The sequence below is a fragment of the Sus scrofa genome, chromosome 2 (assembly GCF_000003025.6).
Source record: "Sus scrofa isolate TJ Tabasco breed Duroc chromosome 2, Sscrofa11.1, whole genome shotgun sequence".
Taxonomy (NCBI): domain Eukaryota; kingdom Metazoa; phylum Chordata; class Mammalia; order Artiodactyla; family Suidae; genus Sus; species Sus scrofa.
In genome coordinates, this window is record NC_010444.4 from 150,957,698 (window position 1) to 150,975,222 (window position 17,525).

General features: G+C 53.5%; 1 protein-coding gene across 1 annotated transcript in view; it reads right to left on the reverse strand.

Moving 5' to 3' along the window:
* The window catches only part of PDE6A (phosphodiesterase 6A), a 59,399-nt gene that overhangs the window by 31,046 nt on the left and 10,828 nt on the right, over positions 1–17,525 (reverse strand). The window contains exons 5-8 of the mRNA XM_005661807.3: positions 14,329–14,403; positions 9,772–9,836; positions 3,583–3,649; positions 496–543 (exon numbers count right to left, since the gene is read on the reverse strand). Coding sequence (XP_005661864.1) covers positions 496–543; positions 3,583–3,649; positions 9,772–9,836; positions 14,329–14,403 — 255 coding nt within the window. The remainder of the gene's footprint in view (positions 1–495; positions 544–3,582; positions 3,650–9,771; positions 9,837–14,328; positions 14,404–17,525) is intronic.

The following is a 17,525-nucleotide window of genomic DNA, read 5'->3' on the forward strand; positions in this document are numbered from 1 at the left end:
AGCCCCTGCCTGTCTGACCCACCTCTGCAGCCTGTGCAGCGCTGAGCCAGTGCTTGGCTCACAGGTGCCCTGCACAGACCTTTTTTTCAAAAGGCAAATAAACAAAAGCAAATGAAATGCTAAAGAACATTCCATGATAATCCCAAGGAGACGGAAAGGATACTGGGCCAGGAGAAGCAGAATAAAACCTCGGAGAAGTTTCATCACATTTGAGGTTATCATGGAAGGGCAGCGGGAATTGGGTAAGAGAGGGCGGCTGGAGAGCGAGCAGCATAAGCCAAGGTCCTGTGGCCGCACACGCGAGCCTTGAAACCAGCGGGAACCTTGGAACTGACCGCATTGGCTCCTCCCACTTCCATGGGCAGGTGCCTTTTTTCTTCTCACACTTTCACTTTGTGAGACTGCTGCCCCATAACGTAGATGAACTCAGAGGATTCTAATCCTCTTTGGGGGAGAAAGGAAGATATGGCTGAGGGTGAAGTAAAGACGACTCACCTGGAACGCAAAAAAGTCCTCTGCGGGCGCGTTCATGATGTTGCAAATCTGAAAACCAGACGAATAACGGACTCCGGTTAGACGTGAGCGAGTCCCCCTGAGGGCCCTGGGCCTGTGCTCTTTTCAGAAATGCCACGGCCTTGCCCCCAGGCATGCACGTTCCTCTCACCGCCTAAACATTCTCAGGATGATTTCAAATGATTAACTGAGGCTGCGGAACAGGAGAGCTACCTTCGAAACCTGACTTTTACCATTTGCTTCCCTTGCGAGTCCTTCCAAGCTTGGAAAACTTCAGGCTGTAATCTGTCATTAATGTTTACATAGTATCTTGTTTTCTCGTCCCCTTTGTTTGAGTATTTAGTTGTGTGCCGTTTTAAAAAATTAATATAAAAATGCTGCTCTAAACGTCTTTGAATCGGTTACACTTGTTTGTGTGGTCAGGAAGGAGTTCTTCCTGGACGTACAGACTTCTTGAGAAAGAAAAGCAACTGTAGCTTTTGTCGTATATGCAAGATTCCTCTCCTGAGAAGCAGCCCTTCCATGCAGATGGCACTTATCTGATCCCTTCAGAGCCCTGCCCCTGGGGCTGCTGTGTACAGTTCGGTAGTACGTGTACTGCACAAAGGCCTCTGGGTGAGGGGATGACTGGGGCTTGAAATCTAGCCTGTTCTTGACTTGCAGCTCCGTGGCCCTAGCCTTTCTCTTTTCATCTTCTAGAGGGGGTGTCTTTTTCTGGCACTCAGCGGTACCCCGTGAGCTTGCGGTGGCCCCGCCCACCCAGGGGACCTGACCGTCTTCCGGTCTCGGTGGGTGAGCTGTGCACCCACTGTCCCACCCCCGGCCTCTCCTGGGCCGACTCCGTCGTTGGCGAGTGTTCTCTCCTGCTCTCTGCCTCCTCTGAAGGCTCTCCCCTCAGCCCATGCCTGATTCCCTCCCATCCTTGGGAACTAAATCCTCCTTGGACCCAGCGGGGTCTCTGTGGAACCATCCAGGCCTTCTCCTCCTGCCCTTGCCTCCTCCGGGCTCTCATCACCCACGCCCACTTCAGGGGGCCACACGCTGCTGTCCGTCCCCAGGACTACTCAGCAGGTGACCTAATTGCCACACCCGGCGGGGATTTTCGGTTCTCATCTCCAAGGACCCCTTTCCGTGCACTTGGCCTTCTCGCGCCCTGTTAACCACCCACCTCCTTTGTCTCCACAGTCCCGCCTCTCCTGGACCCCGCACCTTCTGATTGTCCTGCACACACTCGTCTTCTCCCGCCCCGTTGTTGAAGGGTGGCCTCCTCCAGTGTCCCCCCCCAGTCCCTCTCACACTCCCCGGTGACCTCCGCCACCTCATGGCTTCAAGTCCCGACTGTGACCCGGAGCAGAGGACAAGACATCTGTAACGGTGTCTCTACTGCAGTCGGTACGACTCTCCCTTTTCCTTGACACGCATCCTCGCCGCCCGTCCCGCCTCTCCCTCCACGGCGGCAGCGCCATCGCTTCCGCTCCTCGCTGGACACTTGCTCCTGAACCCGGTCCGTCCCATCTTGCCTGCAGCTGATCTCAGCGTCTCACACCCAAGGCTCACGGCAGCGCTCTCCCCTCGGTCTAGAAGCCTGACAGCGGCTTTGGCCCTTTGCTTCCTCCCCCTCTGCCGCAGTCAGGCACAGAGCCCGCTCAGCACGGGGTCTCGACCTGGTCTTCCCCTCCAGCTCACCTCTGCCAGGGTCCAGGTGTGGCCCGAGCAGGTGTGTCTCTTGCCTGCCTCACTGCAAGCGCTCCCTGGCTGTTAGCCATCGGACGTGTTCTTGACTGGCTCTGCCTTCGCGCACGTGCGCATCATCTCATTGGTAACGCTTTTTGCTCTGCTTCCCGTCCTCATCATTCCGGATCTATTTTCTGGAGCGCTCTCACAGTTATCTTTCTTTTTGTGTTGTCGGGTTTTTTTTGGTTTGTTTGTTTTGGCCACACATGCAGCATGCGGAAGTTCCCAGGCCAGGGATAGAACCTGCCCCAAGGCAGGACCTGCACCGTAGCAGTGACAACACCAGATCCTTAACCCAGAGCACCACCAGGGAACTCCCAGAGTTATCCTTCTAAAATGAAAATTCGCTGTGAGGTCTCTCTTGCTTAAAAGCCCATCACCCATAGACGAAAGTCTCACGCCCTTGACCTGGCGTCCAAGGCTGCTGTGATCCGGCTCCACCTCCCGCGCAAACCTCGTCTCCTGCCGTCTTCTGCCTCAAACCTAACCCTCCGGCAGCCCTGAACGGGCCACGCCACGTGGCTTCAGCCTCCACCCCGTGTTCTTTGCCCACGTTGTTCCCTCCACCTGGACTCCTCCTTTCCTGCCATCCCTGCCCAACCACGATTCGCTCTAAAACCCAGACCAGCACGCTCTGGAGATACAGGCTGCTTTAGGTGACCCTGCTTCGTGTTGCCAGAATGTAGCACGTGCATCTCTGCTGTGGCCTCATCGCATTGTAGCACAACCATGTCTTCCCAGAGATCACTCCCACTTGATGATGCGTCTGTCTCTGCAGCCCCAGAGCCAAGCACAACCCTGGGCACGTAGCAAATGCCCAGTAAATGAACACCCTGCAGCACGAGCAGCGCTGTGGAATGTGCCTGGCGGAGGATACGGAGGTGACCGGGCTCACGTGAGGGGGAGACGTGCAGGTCACAGACATGACCCTTCTCTCTGGGGCGGGGGATGCTGTCCCTGTGCCCAGGACCCCGTTTAAGCTCTGCCGTGTGGCTGGGCATGTGCCAGGGATGGGAGGTTGGGGGTGACCACTCAGTCTCTGGGATGAGAGGCTAGCCGGGTAGACCCGCCAGCCCTGACGTTGTCCCTGATTGGGGGGGGGGGGGTCTCCCGCTGTCAGACGGTGCACCTCGCCCTCTCTCTGCATTTCCTGCTTCCTCAGATGTCAATTCCTAAGCACATCCCCTTGGACCGACCATTCAGGGAACTGAGAAATGAGTGAGTCGGCTTTTAGACACACTTTCCAGCGATTTCCACACACTCTCGGTCTGAGATCCCTTCACTCTTCCGCCTGATGCCAAAGCCCCCCACCCCCTTCCAAGTCGTATTACTTACCAGGCCATTTTGGGCAACGTACGTGGGCAGACCGCTCACCAAAGCCCAGTGGTCAGGAGGTGGGTTCCTGTAACAGCCAAAGACCAGCAGTAACTTTTGAGGCAGCGCTAGTTGGACTGAAAACTTGAAACTGGGTCCTACCCTCCCTCTCCTCCCTGGTGGTTCCGAGCACCCACTTCCTGTACCTGGCTAAGCCCAGAATCTTGGCTAAACATCTTAATATCTAAGTTTAGACACTGATTTATCAAAAAAAGTGATACATCAATTTTATGGATTCCGCACTGTTTGACTACCTAAGAGACAAAATTCCTCCAACAGATTGTTAGCGGCTGCTGAGCAAAGACAGGTACCATCCTTCCCTGCGCTGGTACTTAGGGAGAGCGCGCGCAATACGTGGAGCGAGGAAAACCCACCCAGGGCGAGTTCCTCCCGCATCCATCCCGGGCACTAAGCTGAGCTCTTCACATGCCTATTTATCCCTCAAAGCAACATCGTGATCTCTGGCAGTAGTATTTTTACTTGCTTATTGTGAAAAAAGTACACGGAGGAATGCACTACAAATCTCATCAGGTGTTTGAAGGTGAACACCTGTGAAGCCACACCCGCGTCAACAGCGACCTTGCAGGGTAGCTGGACATCCCTGCCTCGTCCCTTCCACCTGCCACCTTCCCCCGAACCCCACAGGTAACCCCCGTTCTGACATGACGGTTCTTGCTTTTCTGTGGAGTTTCATCGCCTGGTCCCCTGTACTGTTTCGCCTGTTTTTCAGCCTCACGGAGGTGTAGACTCATGCAGTGTACGTGCATTGTTTGTCATGCGGCTGTAATTCATCCGTCTTATGTTCTTAAAGTTCTCCGCCTGAAACGGCATGGGCTGCGTGCATTCAGTTGCGGATGGGCGTCCCCTCAGCTCGGGGTTAACGTAAGCAGAGCCGCTCTGCTCGCCGCGGTGTACACGCGCTCTCAGCTCCGAAGGGCATTCGTGAGATGCGTGTATCTTCACCTTCACTAGATGAGGCCAAAGTGTTTGCTCGGGTGGCCCTGCCGTTACACTCCCATCAGTGGTATTTAAAGTTTCTTTTGCTCCATGTTTCTGTCACTACTTAGTATTTACAGACATTTCTAAAAAATTACTTTTAGAAGATTAAGAAAGGGCTTCTCAGAGTTCCCACTGTGGCACAGAGGGTTAAGAACCTGACCGCAATGGCTAGGGTCCCTGCTGAAGCACAGGCTCGATCCCCAGCCTGGTGCAGTGGGTTGGAGCTCAGATTCAGTCCCCCGCCGGGGGAACGTCCATGTGCCACAGATGCAGCCACCAAAACCAAACATGCAAATGAACGAATGTATGCGATAGCTGTTTAAAAAAGAAGCAAGTCCTCCGAGGGAGATAAGGTATATGCCATGTTTCTTTTAGTGTGGCCGACTGTGTTGACTGATTGTTCTTTTTGTTTTTTCAGGGCCGCACCCCTGGCATGTGGAGGTTCCCAGGCTAGGGATCAAATCAGAGCTGCAGTCACCAGCCTACACCACAGCCACAGCCACTCGGGATCCGAGCCCCATCTGTGACCTACATCACAGCTCACGGCAACTCTGGATCCTTAACCCACTGAGTGAGGCCAGGGATCAAACCCCCAACCTGATGGATACTGGTTGGATTCATTTCCAGTGCGCCACGACAGAAACTCCTTGACTGATTTTTCGAATGCTAACTCTGCATTCCTGGAATAAATCCCAGTTGTACCATGATGTGTAATGCTTTTAACTTTTATTTGGTAAAATTTTATTTAGAATATTTGCATCAGGAGTTCCCGTTGTGTCTTAGTGGGTTAAGAACCCAACTAGTATCCATGAGGATGGGGGTGAAATCCCTGGCCTCACTCAGTGGGTGAAGGATCCAGCATTGCTGTGAGCTGCGTGTAGGTGGCAAACATGGCTCAGATCTGGCGTTGATGTGGCTGTAGTGCAGGCCAATTTGACCTCTAGCCCAGGAACTTCCCTGTGCCACAGGGGCAGCCCTAAAAAAAAAAAAAAAAAAGAATATTTGCATCTAAGAGTTCCCCACGGCCAAGAGGTTTAAAGATCCAGCATTGTCACTGCTATGGGTCAGGTTTGATTCCTGGCTCAGTAATCCCTGGCCCAGGAATTTCCTCACAGCATAAGTGTGGCCACAAAAAAATTTAAATTAGATTATTTGCATCTGTGTTCACAAGGGAGCTCGGTCAGAATTTTCCTTTTTCGTACAGCCCTTGTTGAGTTTTGGTATCAAGGTTAGCCACTTCTTTTCCTGCTCTCTTGGATAATTTGTATGCGTATTGCATCATTTCTTCTTCGAATATTTGGTGGAACCCCTCCTGAAAGTGTCTGGGCCTGGAGTGTCTTTATGGGAGGTTCGAGGGCATTTTATTGTTTTAAGACTGTCCTGCTCTTCCGTTTCTCCCTTCCTCCCTCCCCTCCTTTCTTTTGCTTGTCTTTTTATGACCGAACCCGGGGCATATGGAGGTTCCCAGACTAGAGGTCCAGTTGGAGCTGCAGCTGCCTGCCTACCCACAGCCACAGCGATGCGGGATCCGAGCCACATCCGCGACCTATGCTGCAGCTTGTGGCACTGCTGGATCCTTAACCCACTGAGCAAGGCCAGGGGTCAAACCCCTGTCCTCACGGACACTGTGTCTGGTTCTTAACCCACTGAGCCACAGCGGGAATGCCTACTTCGTCTCGATTTATATTTAGTAGGTTTTATTTTTGCAGGAATTTGCCTCTTTCATCTGGATCTTAAACAGTTTTGGCATCATGGCCTCTTAGGGTCTTGGAAAGGTCTCTGTCGTTGTAGTGAGCCCGGGGCCCTCTTTTCCTTCCTCATGGAGCTCATTTGCTTTTCTAGTTTTCTTGCTCGGTCTCGCCAGGAATTCCTCAGTTTCATCTGTTCAAGGAAACCATTTTGGGTATTCCTTATTTTGTCAATATTTCGTTAATTTCTGGGCTCATCTTTGTTCTTTTGGAGGGGCTGTTATTCTGCTTGTTTGTTGATTGTTTCTTGAGATGATGCGATGGCTAGCTTCTCTCTGCCCCTGGCAGTCTACTGTCCAGCCTGCTGCTCCCTGCCCCTGGACACCGGCCTGGGTGGACTCCATCCCGGGATGCCTGGCCTTCTAGCTTCTGGTTGGGTTTAACCCACTGGGGAGACCTGGCCAAAACCAGAGGAAGGTAGAACCCTGCGGTCAGGTGATTTCGTTCCCCGGTTCCCCCCGCAAGGTAGCTCCAGGCTATAATTCATCCCTTTTAAATAAGGGAAGTATTCTAATTTGAATGTGACACCTCACATCTATTGGGCCCCTGACTGATTCAGGTGGCTTCATAAATCCTTACTTTTTTATCTGTTTTTTTTTTTTTCTAATATGAACACTTAAGACTGTAAATTTTACCTTGAGCCTGATTTCACTGCATAGCATTGGTTCTGATATGTGATATTTTCATTATTTTCAGTTCAGAATACGTCATCATTTCCATTGATTTCTTCTCTTACCCATGGCTTATTCGGAGTGTATTCCTTTTTTTCAGAAGGGTATTTCGTAGTTTCCAAGCACATGGAGATTTTTTTCTAATTCGCTTTCCTGCTGTTAGTTTCTAGCGTATTTTCCCTGTGGCAGAGGGCATCTCTATGTGATTTCAGTCATTTGAAACACGCTGAGGTTTGCTTTAGGGTCCATCATATCACCCATGATTGTAAATGCATATGTCAGCTTGCAGAGACGGAGTGTTCTGTAGTTTGGGGGTGAGGTGCCATGTCATGTGTACATTACATATATAGCATACATCTGCATATATAGATGAATACATATATTCATTTAAGTTTGTTCATTATCTGATTCCACTGTTCTCTATTCTGCTTGTCTTCGCCTGGTCAATCAATTAGCACTTGTCTATATGTTCTATATTTCCATCAGCTTTTGCTTTTTTTTTGAGTCCATGTTATGGAGTGGATGTACTTTTGTAAATTCTTGGTCTGTCAAGTCGACGGGCCCCTTGCCATTAAAAAAGGACCATCCCTCTGCTAATGTATGTTGATACCCATCTTCCCCGATGGTGACACGGTTACGTGAGGGTTTTCTGGACTAGCATTCGCCCCGCATGTCTTTTTTCATTCTTTCACTTTCAACCTCTCTGCAGTCTTATCTTTTAGATAGGGCTTTTTTTTCTTCTTCTTCTTCTTCTTTTTTTATTACTCAAATGAATTTATCACATCTGTAATGATCATCACAATCCAGTTTCACAGGATTTCCATCCCACAGCCCAGGCACATCCCCCCACCCCCCAAACTGTCTCCTCTGGAGACCATAAGTTTTTCAATGTCTGTGCGTCAGCATCTGTTCTGCAAAGAAGTTCAGTCTGTCCTTTTTTCAGATTCCACGTGTCAGTGAAAGCATGTGATGCTGGTGATAGGGCTTTTGTAAACAGGGTATAAATTTCTGGACACATATCTCCGAAATCATCAGTTCTTAGAAGAACTATTTCTCATTTGCCGAGAAAGATAATATGCTGCCAGTTACTCTGTAATAGAACACCCTTGGAACTATGATTTTTCCCTTATGAATGTCAACCGAGCCTTTTTTAGCCTGTGGATATAGATTTTTACCACATTCCACATCTCTTTCCTGTCTTTTGGTGGCATTCGAAGCAACTCTTTCTTTCCCACTGCATCCTGGTATAATTAATCTCTTAAAGTTACTTCCATGAATTTATATCAGATTCAAGCTGGCTGCAGCCACACTGTGGAGGGCAGCAGGAAGAGTGTTATCAGGAGCTAGGAGGATGTGATACCAGGAGCCAGAGGCGGTGAGACACTGGGGACCCTGTGACCTGTGATAACTCAGAACGAGGACAGTGGGTTTGATAAGCGGGCTCTTCTGGAGGAGTGGTCAGAAGAGTGTGTGGCTGCCGAGCGAGCGAGCAGCTGACAAGGACAGAAAGAAAGAGAAAGGGATGAGCTTAGGAGCAAAACAGTCTTCTTGCAACCAGGACGGAGCAGAGAGAACCCAGACGCTCAGGAACCTGAAGCCCTTTCTCATCCCCAAACCGTAAAAGATTAAGAAGAGGACCAGTTATCTGCGTGAAAGGAAGGTCACTGTCGTTTGGCATCCAGGTGTGACCTGTCTCCTCTCGCCCGCTGTCGAAGGATTCGGGTGACTCGCGCTGAATCCCTTCTTTGGACCAGGGAGTTCTGGAAAAGAGCCTGAATGTGTGGCTCTCCCTCGGCCTGGTCGTGGCCTCGAGGAGTCCGCAGTTCGGTTGGGAAAGAGCAAAACCGTGGGGGTGGCTCTTGGCACCAGAGAGGATTCAGATAGTGACAAGGCAACTAAGTCAGTTTGGGTGGGGAGTGCTCTGCTGACCAAAAAAGTGCAAGCTTATGCTCTGAACATCCTCCACGATTAAATTCTTAAAATGGGAGTTGGCGTCGTGGCGCAGTGGAGGTGAATCTGACTGGCATCCATAAGGGCGCGGGTTCGATCCCTGGCCTCGCTCAGTGGGTTAAGGATCCGATGTTGTGGTGATCTGTGGTGTATGTCGCAGATGGGGCTCAGATCCCACGTTGCTGTGACTGTGGCGTAGGCGGGTACCTGCAGTTCCGTTTGGACCCCTGGCCTGGGAACCTTCATGTGCCATGGGCTTGGTCTTAAAAAGACAAAAAATAAACATCAAATCAAATCTTAAAATGGCCTTTGAGCCCGCTCTGCCTGCAGGTAGGCTGGGAGCCACACCCTCTGTGAGTTCCTGCCTTTCCTTTTTCCTCCTCAGTCCCCTAAGAAGCCCTTAGAGCACAACCTTGCCCTGGGACTCGAGCCACTTTCTTGGCCAACTTCCCGCCTCTGCCTCGTGCTCTGCGTTCGGGCGCCCAGATGCGCCTCCCCAGAGAGCCGTCGAAGAGCCCTGATCAGACCGCAGGGTCTCATGCCGCAGAGAGGCCGCTTATCAACCCTGGCCCTGACTTTCAGCTCACGGCGGCCGACCGAGCATCCGCCTCGTGTCCCCGGGGCGCCGGCTTTGCGCCCCTGACCACCCCGCGTCCTCGCTGCGCTCCCGCCTCTAACCCGGGAGGTGGCCCGCTTGGGTCCCGTTAGTGTTGATGGCGGAACGCGTATCTCACGGACATCGATGGAGCACCTGCCGTGCTGCGCGTGTTGCGGAGACTTACGGAATGACTTTGATGTCCTCTTTGCCGTGCAGGATGTAGTCAATGACCTTGTAGAAGCTGATTTCCTAGAGGCAAAGACAGACACTTTCAGAGTCTGAGCCAGAGCATCTCAGGCGTGGCCGTGAGAAAGGCAGGCTTTGTTCTTTCCCACGCGCCCCACGGGTCTCCAGAAGAAACCAGCCCGACCCTCTCAGGGCGCCGTCCAACCACCTCTGCAGCTCACTGGCCTCAGCTGACCTTCAGCATCCAGGATGCCCCTCCTGGGAGCCAGCTCGCGGTGGCCAGGCGGGGGCTGGGAACTGGGGCGGAGAGAGGGACGGGGAGCATTCCCAGGGGATCTGGGCGTTGAGTCCAAGGAAAAAGAGAAGGACCCCTGCTGGCGGTGAGGGAGAGAGGGAGGCGCGTGGAGGCCCCGGCGGTTCAGAAGCATCGTCAGCCCAGCCGTCCTCCGACCGGGAAGCTGCGTGGTCCCAGCTGCTTCTCCTTCACTCCCTCACTCAGCCGCCCTCTTTGCTGGGCCGGCTCTTCCGGACTTGCCTTCCCCACTCACGTCCCGCCTCCTCCATCCCCTCTCCTCCTCGCACCATTAAAAGCCCCGTTCTCCTGGAGTTCCTGATGGGGCTCAGCAGTAAAGAACCTGACTGGGATCCATGAGGACACGGGTTCAAGCCCTGGCCCTGCTCAGTGGGTTAAGGATCTGGCTTTGCCATGAGCTGTGGTGTCGGTCGCAGGTGTGGCCCGGATCCCATGTGGCTGTGGCTGTGACTGTGGCTGTGGCTGTGGCTGGCAGCTACAATTCGACCCTAGCCTGGGAAACTCCATATGCTGTGGCTGTGGCCCTAAATAGCAAAGAAAAAAAACTTCCCATTCCCTTAAATGTTGCTTACGTGACTCCCTCGTGTGGCCATGGAGCCTGGCAGGTGGCCCCTTTTCGTCAGCTCTCCGGGCAAAAGAGCAGTACTTACCGGAACGTCTGGACACCCAGGTGTGATGCGCACAGGCTGGTAGGAAACTGAGACCCAGGAGAGGAAAGTCTCCTTTCCAGCAAGACCAGAACCTCGGCCCTGGACTCCTGAGCTTGGCGCTGCTTCCGCTGCGTCACTTAACGTTAATTAGCTTAAAACAGCGCTTTCCTCTGTTTCGCGCTCACCTAGGACGGGGCTCCTCATGGTGTGGTCCCTGGACTGGGAGCAGGCTGCAAACTACTTGTGACTCTCCCACGATGAGGTAAAAGCAGAAACTCAGTCAGTGTGTAGAAACATGTTGCACTTTGACTGGGTCAGGTTAGGTGTGTGCGCTGAAACTCGTAACTTTTTTTTTTTTTTTTTTTGTCTTTTTAGGGCTGCACTCATGGCATATGGAGGTTCCCAGGCTAGGGGTTGAATCGGAGCCGCATCTGCCAGTCTACACCACAGCCACGGCAACATGGGATCCAAGCTGTGTCTGTGAGCTACACCACAGCTCACGGCAGCGCCGGATCCTTAACCCACTGAGCGAGGCCAAGGATCGAACCCGCAACTGCATCGTTCCTAGTCAGATTCGTTAACCACTGAGCCACGACAGGAACTCCTCAATTGGGTGTTTTTTTAAAAATGCTTCCTTTACCGCAGGTGTTTTGAGAAGGCCTGCCCTAGAGATTTAAACACTGACACCCCGGCCCACCCCGGCCTCTTGACTCAGAATTTCCCCAAGGAGAAAGTCCTGGTGTAGTCAGGGTTTCTGGTTGACAGGCCGTCAGGACCTTCAGGCTCACGGGGGACAAAGAGGCTGTGCTCCTCAAAGCCCAGCCTTGGCAGCAGCTACATGACTGAACCTCGGGAGCCGCTCCCGTGGCGTTGGCTGCCCCAGGGGCCTGGACGGCTCCCTGCAGGAGGAGGCACCGGGGGAGACCAGGAGCACCGTGCAGCCTGATGCGCGGAGCGGGAAGAGAGCTGGGGTGCAGACTCATGCCCGGGTCTTGGCTCTACCCTGTGTCCTCTTCGGGCCTCAGTTTCCCCAGCCGTAAAATCGGCAGCGTTTATCTGCTCTTGGGGTCACGTAGCAGAGCCCTTTCCCCAAACGAAGCCGGGGCCTGAATCCCGCAGAGCAGGTGGCAGAGATGTCACCCTCACGGAAGCCGAGTCGGATACGCGGAGACCCTGCGTCTCTCCTGCTTGTCCCCCACCCCCGTCCTGGCGCCCCTGGCCAAGGCGGCCGATGTGGAGGCCGAGGGTTCCAAAGATTATCTGGGAAGTGGAAAAACGGAACCAGGAAATCCCTAAAGGCCCTTGCAGCGCTGATCCTAAGACCGCGGGTGGGTGGTTGGCATAGCTGGTCAGCGCAGACGGCACAAGCGGCAGCGTCGTGCTACACACACAAGCCCGTGTTTTTTGACCCAGTAATTCTCCGTGCACGAATACATCCTGGGCTGTTCACTGCTCTCCCACGTGTGAACGGTGCCGGCAAGCTGCTGGCTCCCGGGGCCTGGCAGACTGCCCTGCCCAGGGCGCTCCACGAGGCTGCTTTTAGAAAGATGAGAAATGGACGTTTTTTTTTTTGAACCCACAGGAGAAGCATTGCTCTCACAGAAAGCAACAGAAAGACCACTGTGTTTTAGGTAAATGGAACTTTTTCTGCACATGGCAGCTCAGCCAAGTTGCTTTCAAGGCCGCATTCATGTCGCAGCTCACAGGCTTTGGCAAGTCAAAACCTCACCATCAACGAGAACCTCTGTCGCCTTTGGTACCTGAGCAGCTGACGCTGTAACACAGGGGCTCTGAAAGAGCCTCAGAGAGCCAGGGCCGTATCAGCACGCATGGAAATACACCCATTTTAAAAGAAGTGCTATGTTTTGCTTTTTTCCGAGAAGCTTACTTCGCATTATAACATTTTCATGACTCCAACACGGACACGGACGTCGGGTGATTTTTAAAGGGAGATGGCGTGCGTTCCAGGTGCCATGAGACGGCTTCGGACTCAAGATTTGAGGAGGTTAATGGGTCCAAATCCAGACAAAAGCTGTATTTCTGCTGCGAAGGCTGCGGGTCAGGTGTGAGGGCGATGTTTGAACGGAGGGTTAAGAGGCACGGTCGCAGTGACCTTGACCAGACAGAAAAGCGCCCTGACCTTGGACTGTCTGCAAATGGTTTGTCCCCTTTGAGCCTCAATCTCCTCGACTGCCCAGTGGGAGAGCGAGGCCACCTCATTCGTAAACTGATGAGAAGCGTAAATGACACCTTCCAGGTGGGGGGCTTGGCAGATGGTGAGCCTGGGCCCAGGTCACCAGGGTTGTGGGAGGGCCTACGGTGTGTCGCTGGGACTCGCTTTAGTGGCCGCAGCCCTGCTTGGCCAGCTGGACGGCGGCCCTGCTGAGACAGGCGTCGTCAGCGAGGCTCCCGAGGCCATGCAGCAAGCTGGCGGGGCAGGGACCTTAACTCAGGCTCTCTCCCTTCAAGCACACGCTCTTTCCAGAAGATCCACTTTGGGCCGGTCCTGTCATGCTGTGTCTGGGCCCAGCCTGTGTGTTTTCCTCGCGTAGCTATGTCCTGAATGCGGAGCCGCCTTGGTAGATGGCTTTGGTGACCGCGCCCCGTAGATGGGACAGTGGAGGCCCCAGGGGTTTATGTGACCTGCGGGCTAGCACCCCGCTGGCACCAGAGTTCTTTGTCGTGGGCCTCCTGCCTCACAGCCCAGCCTCGCAGATTCTTGCCGTGACAAGCCTTTGCTGCCTGAGGTGGAAGAGGGCCTGGGAAGGCAAAGTCTTGACCTTGGGCGTGCTGGTCCCTCCCTGAAACCAAAGCTGCTTAAACTGATCCGATGGGGTGCTGGCGCCCAGCGAGAACGCGCCGTGTTCAGTTCAGTCTTGGGGGGGGGGTGTCTTAAGGGTGAAGAATGAGCGAGGTGAGAGCCCGAGGCTTACGTCTTGGGCTCAGATCGCAGAGCTGACTGTGATCGCAGCCAAGGAACCCGGAGTGAACTGAGATGCGCGGTGCCTGCGAGCCGCGGTGAGCTTGCTCGAGTCTCGTTCCTCGGCGTCTATATCCCCAGAAGAAACAAGTCCAGCTCTTATGTGACTTCGGTGAAATGCTCCGTAGGGACAGCTAAGCATGCACCCGTTCAAATACTTTTAAAAGTCAAAACAAAAAGGAAGAATTTGAAAACTCCCATAGCCACACAGACTAATCTGTTGACGGGAGCTGACCTTCTGGCCACCAGTCTGCAGACTCCCCAGCTTCGAGTTTCAGACGATGCACAGCGCTCGCTGTCGGCGGTCCTGCCACGCAAATGCCTGAGCAGGCGCTGATCTTTCTGCAGTTCTTTCCTCAGCGGTGGAATGAGGATGTTTATTCCTCCTTTGTCCGTCGCCCCACGTTATTGTGAAACTGCAGTGTGGGTTTAAAATACTTTGTAAAGTACAGGGCTTGGGCAGTCGTGAGGAATGATGCTCATTTCCAGGGACACACGCAACCCAGAGAAGACAGAGCCAAGTGATAAGGGAACGTCAGCAGGTGCACAGTGTCCTATAGTTGCCCGTCCTCAAGCACCTGACCCTACCGGATGGGCCGCAGGGAGACCTACCCTTCCATCGGGAGTCCTGGGACCAGAGTAGGGCGGAGCCTCCCCCATCAGGACGGGCCACACGTCAAAAAACTCCTAGGAATGAGAAAAACAGTAATTATGTGTCCTGGGAGGAACTCACAAATAGATGAAGAAAACAAGACCCACCTCTCTGAGTCATCGGTCACCGAGATATAGAAGAGGGAAGAGCCTACAAGGGCTCCCGGGTTCGCCAGCGTTGGGGGGTGGGTCATGCCTGCGCTGGGGATGCGTCAGGGTCCTCAGAACTGGGTCTGTCCCATCACGAGCAAGAGGCGGGAGCTCCGTGGGCGCACCCTCGCGCTCCCTGTGCCCTGGGACGTGAGAGGGACAAGGGGGTCTCCACGGCCCCGAAATTTACCTCAAGTGCATGCTAAGCCTGTGGTTGAAGTTGGAGCTCAAATGGTGCTTCTTGCAGCATCATTTGCTGCAGTGAGCAATTAGGAAAAACCGCTAGGAGAGGACTTATTCCATCAATTATTGCGCATAGTAACAATGACGTCACAGATGCGCACGTGGGATTGAAGAGATGTCCGTGATGGAGTTCCCGCTGTGGCTCAGTGGGTCGAGAACCCCGCCAGTATCCTTGAGGGTGCCGGTCGGGTCCCTGGCCTTGCTCCGTGGGTTAGGGATCTGGCGTTGCCATGAGCTGCGGTGTAGGTCACAGATGCGGCTCGGATCTGACGTTGCTGTGGCTCTGGTGCAGGCCGGCAGCTGGAGCTCCAATTCAACCCCCAGCCTGGGAACCTCATTGTGCCGTGAGTGTGGCCCTAAAAAGACAAAAAAAAAGAAAAAAAAAAGATGTCCATGATACATTGGTGAGTAAAAGGTGTGAGGTGACAAAAATATATAGATCATGTTACCCCAATATTTAACTATACTTAGAAAATGCTCTCCAGAATCCACTACAGGGAGTTCCCTGGTGGCCCAGCAGTTAAAGATCCAGCATTGTCACAGCTGCGACTTGGGTCACTGGGGTGGTGTGGGTTTTCTTCCTGGCCTGGGAACTTCTGTGTGCTGCGGGCATGCCCCCCCCAAAAAAAGAGAGAATTCAGAACAAAGCGTTAACAACCGGTTTTCTCTAGTGTGTTGGATGAGATTATACCTTATTTAGCAATTCTTCCATAATAAAATTTGCTGCCTTTGTAATCAGGAAAAAAATATTTTCCAAATAAGAAAGAAAAAAAAATGATGGTGCCAAATGTGGACACACAGGTTCACGTCTGGGCTCCACTGAGAAAGAGCGACACGTGTAAGACCAACGGCAAAGACGGGCGCTGGGAGCGGAGAGCAGGAGGCCAGCAAAGCCTCTGCGGGGTCCCGAGGCGCCAGGAGCAGAAACCAACTGGGACCCCACGCAGGCAAGTCCTTGCTGCTTCTCCCTGGTCTTCCTGCCTCCCAGGCACCCGCACCGCTTGGGTTGGGCCGAACCTGGGCCCTCTCTGTTCACTCATGTCTTGGCGTTTAGACAGTGGTCCATTTGCTCTGGGCTATTCTCTCTTGTTGGGACAGGTTTGTGGCGGTGGTTTGCGGGTCTGATGTCACCCGGAGGGCAAGCAGAAGGGAGTTCACGAGAAATTCGGGGTTCCCGTCCTTGCCTGGGGGGGTTGCTGTCTCCGCAGGAGAGAATGAAGCCCTGGAGTGACTTGAGATAAAGGCGGAGGGCGGGAACCGCAACAGTGATGGGAGAGGGGCGCAAATGTCAGGACAGGCGCAGGGTCACTCTCTGGGGGCTCTGCAGAGTGTCCCGAGGAGAGGCAGGTGCTGCCCGCAGAGAGTCGGGCTATGGACGCCCGCCTTCCTCTGTCCCCCCCCCCCCATGTCTAAATAGCCTTTGGAGATATAATTTGCACCGTATGATTCAGCCATTCAAGTGCTCCATTCAGTGGCTTTTATTGACGCCTCTCTCAGTGTCAATAGTTCAGGTAAGAGCCTAGCTACCTGGGGTGGGGCGCGGGTGGGAGTGAGGAGGGGCCTTCCACAGGGATTCGAGGGAGCCCAGCCCACTTCTGATTGCTGGATTGTCCCGTGGTTGGGGATGACTAAGTCAGAATAGTCTCGCTTAAATGTGACTTTCCCTTTGGAAGCAGAGTTCAAATGAGCAGAGAGCAGAACCCTGCCACCCAGGGCTGGGCTCGGATCTTTTAAGGGGCAAACCGGGAACCTTAAAACGGAGTTTTTTGCATTCAACTACTCAGAAACTCATTGCATGAGAAAAACCCAGTTCATCTGTATGAATTCATTTGCCACTTCCTGAAGGAGTATCAGCGTGCTTACTGCTGGATTTAGCAATATCTGGCGAAAGAGTTGATTCGAATACTGCAGTGGTTGATCAAACGAATCGCGTGTGATCCGTGCTCTTTGCTGTGTCTAGGCGATGCGTGTGTTCCGTGCTCTTTTCAAACATGACCCACATGTGCTCCTGCGGAACCGTGTTCACAGAACATTGAGGAAGAAAGACCCTCAGGTAGCCCAGCAATTTTGAAACCGGTTCTTCAGCAAATTCTTATTTAACCTCACATTCGGGAGCCTCTGGACTAGACCCAAGGTCCTGTCCAACCCGGATTCTGTGCTCGATTTCTTCATTCTACCAAATACTTGAAGAGGCTCCCGGGCGCTGGGCGCCCTACCCGCAGCACGAAAAAGCGTGCAAGATGAAACCGACAGGAATCCTATACCTGGGGCTTTGGGACAAGAAATCGCATATCTTGATAAGTCTGGAACTCGGTTCCAAGGGGGAGCACGAGGAGCTCCAGGGGGCAGAGGCAGGTCGAGAAAGAGCGACGGCGGGCTTGGTTTGGGAAAAGCCGGCTGAAGAAGGCAGCCAGGAGCTGTGTGAGTGTCTGTCCCCTTCGCCAGTGTGGCCCCGAGCCGGCTGAGGGCGGATCTCAGCCTTTGCTGCTGCCTCAGCGGCCTGGCTGGGCCCTGGGCTTGGCGCACCCTCGGCAGGGGTTCCACCCACCTTGGAGGGCACGTTCTGACACTTCCTGCAGCTGGCACCTTTCACCCCACGTGGACATGTCACCTGCTCCGCACACCTGCTCCTCTCACGCTCGTTTGCCCCAGTGGACCGGGGAAGGTACAGGGCGTTTTGATGCCCTAGACTGACTTCCCCCTTCAAGGCTGGCACCTCTCCTCGGTGGGAACAACTTTTCACGGTCACCCACGTCCCCCCAGCC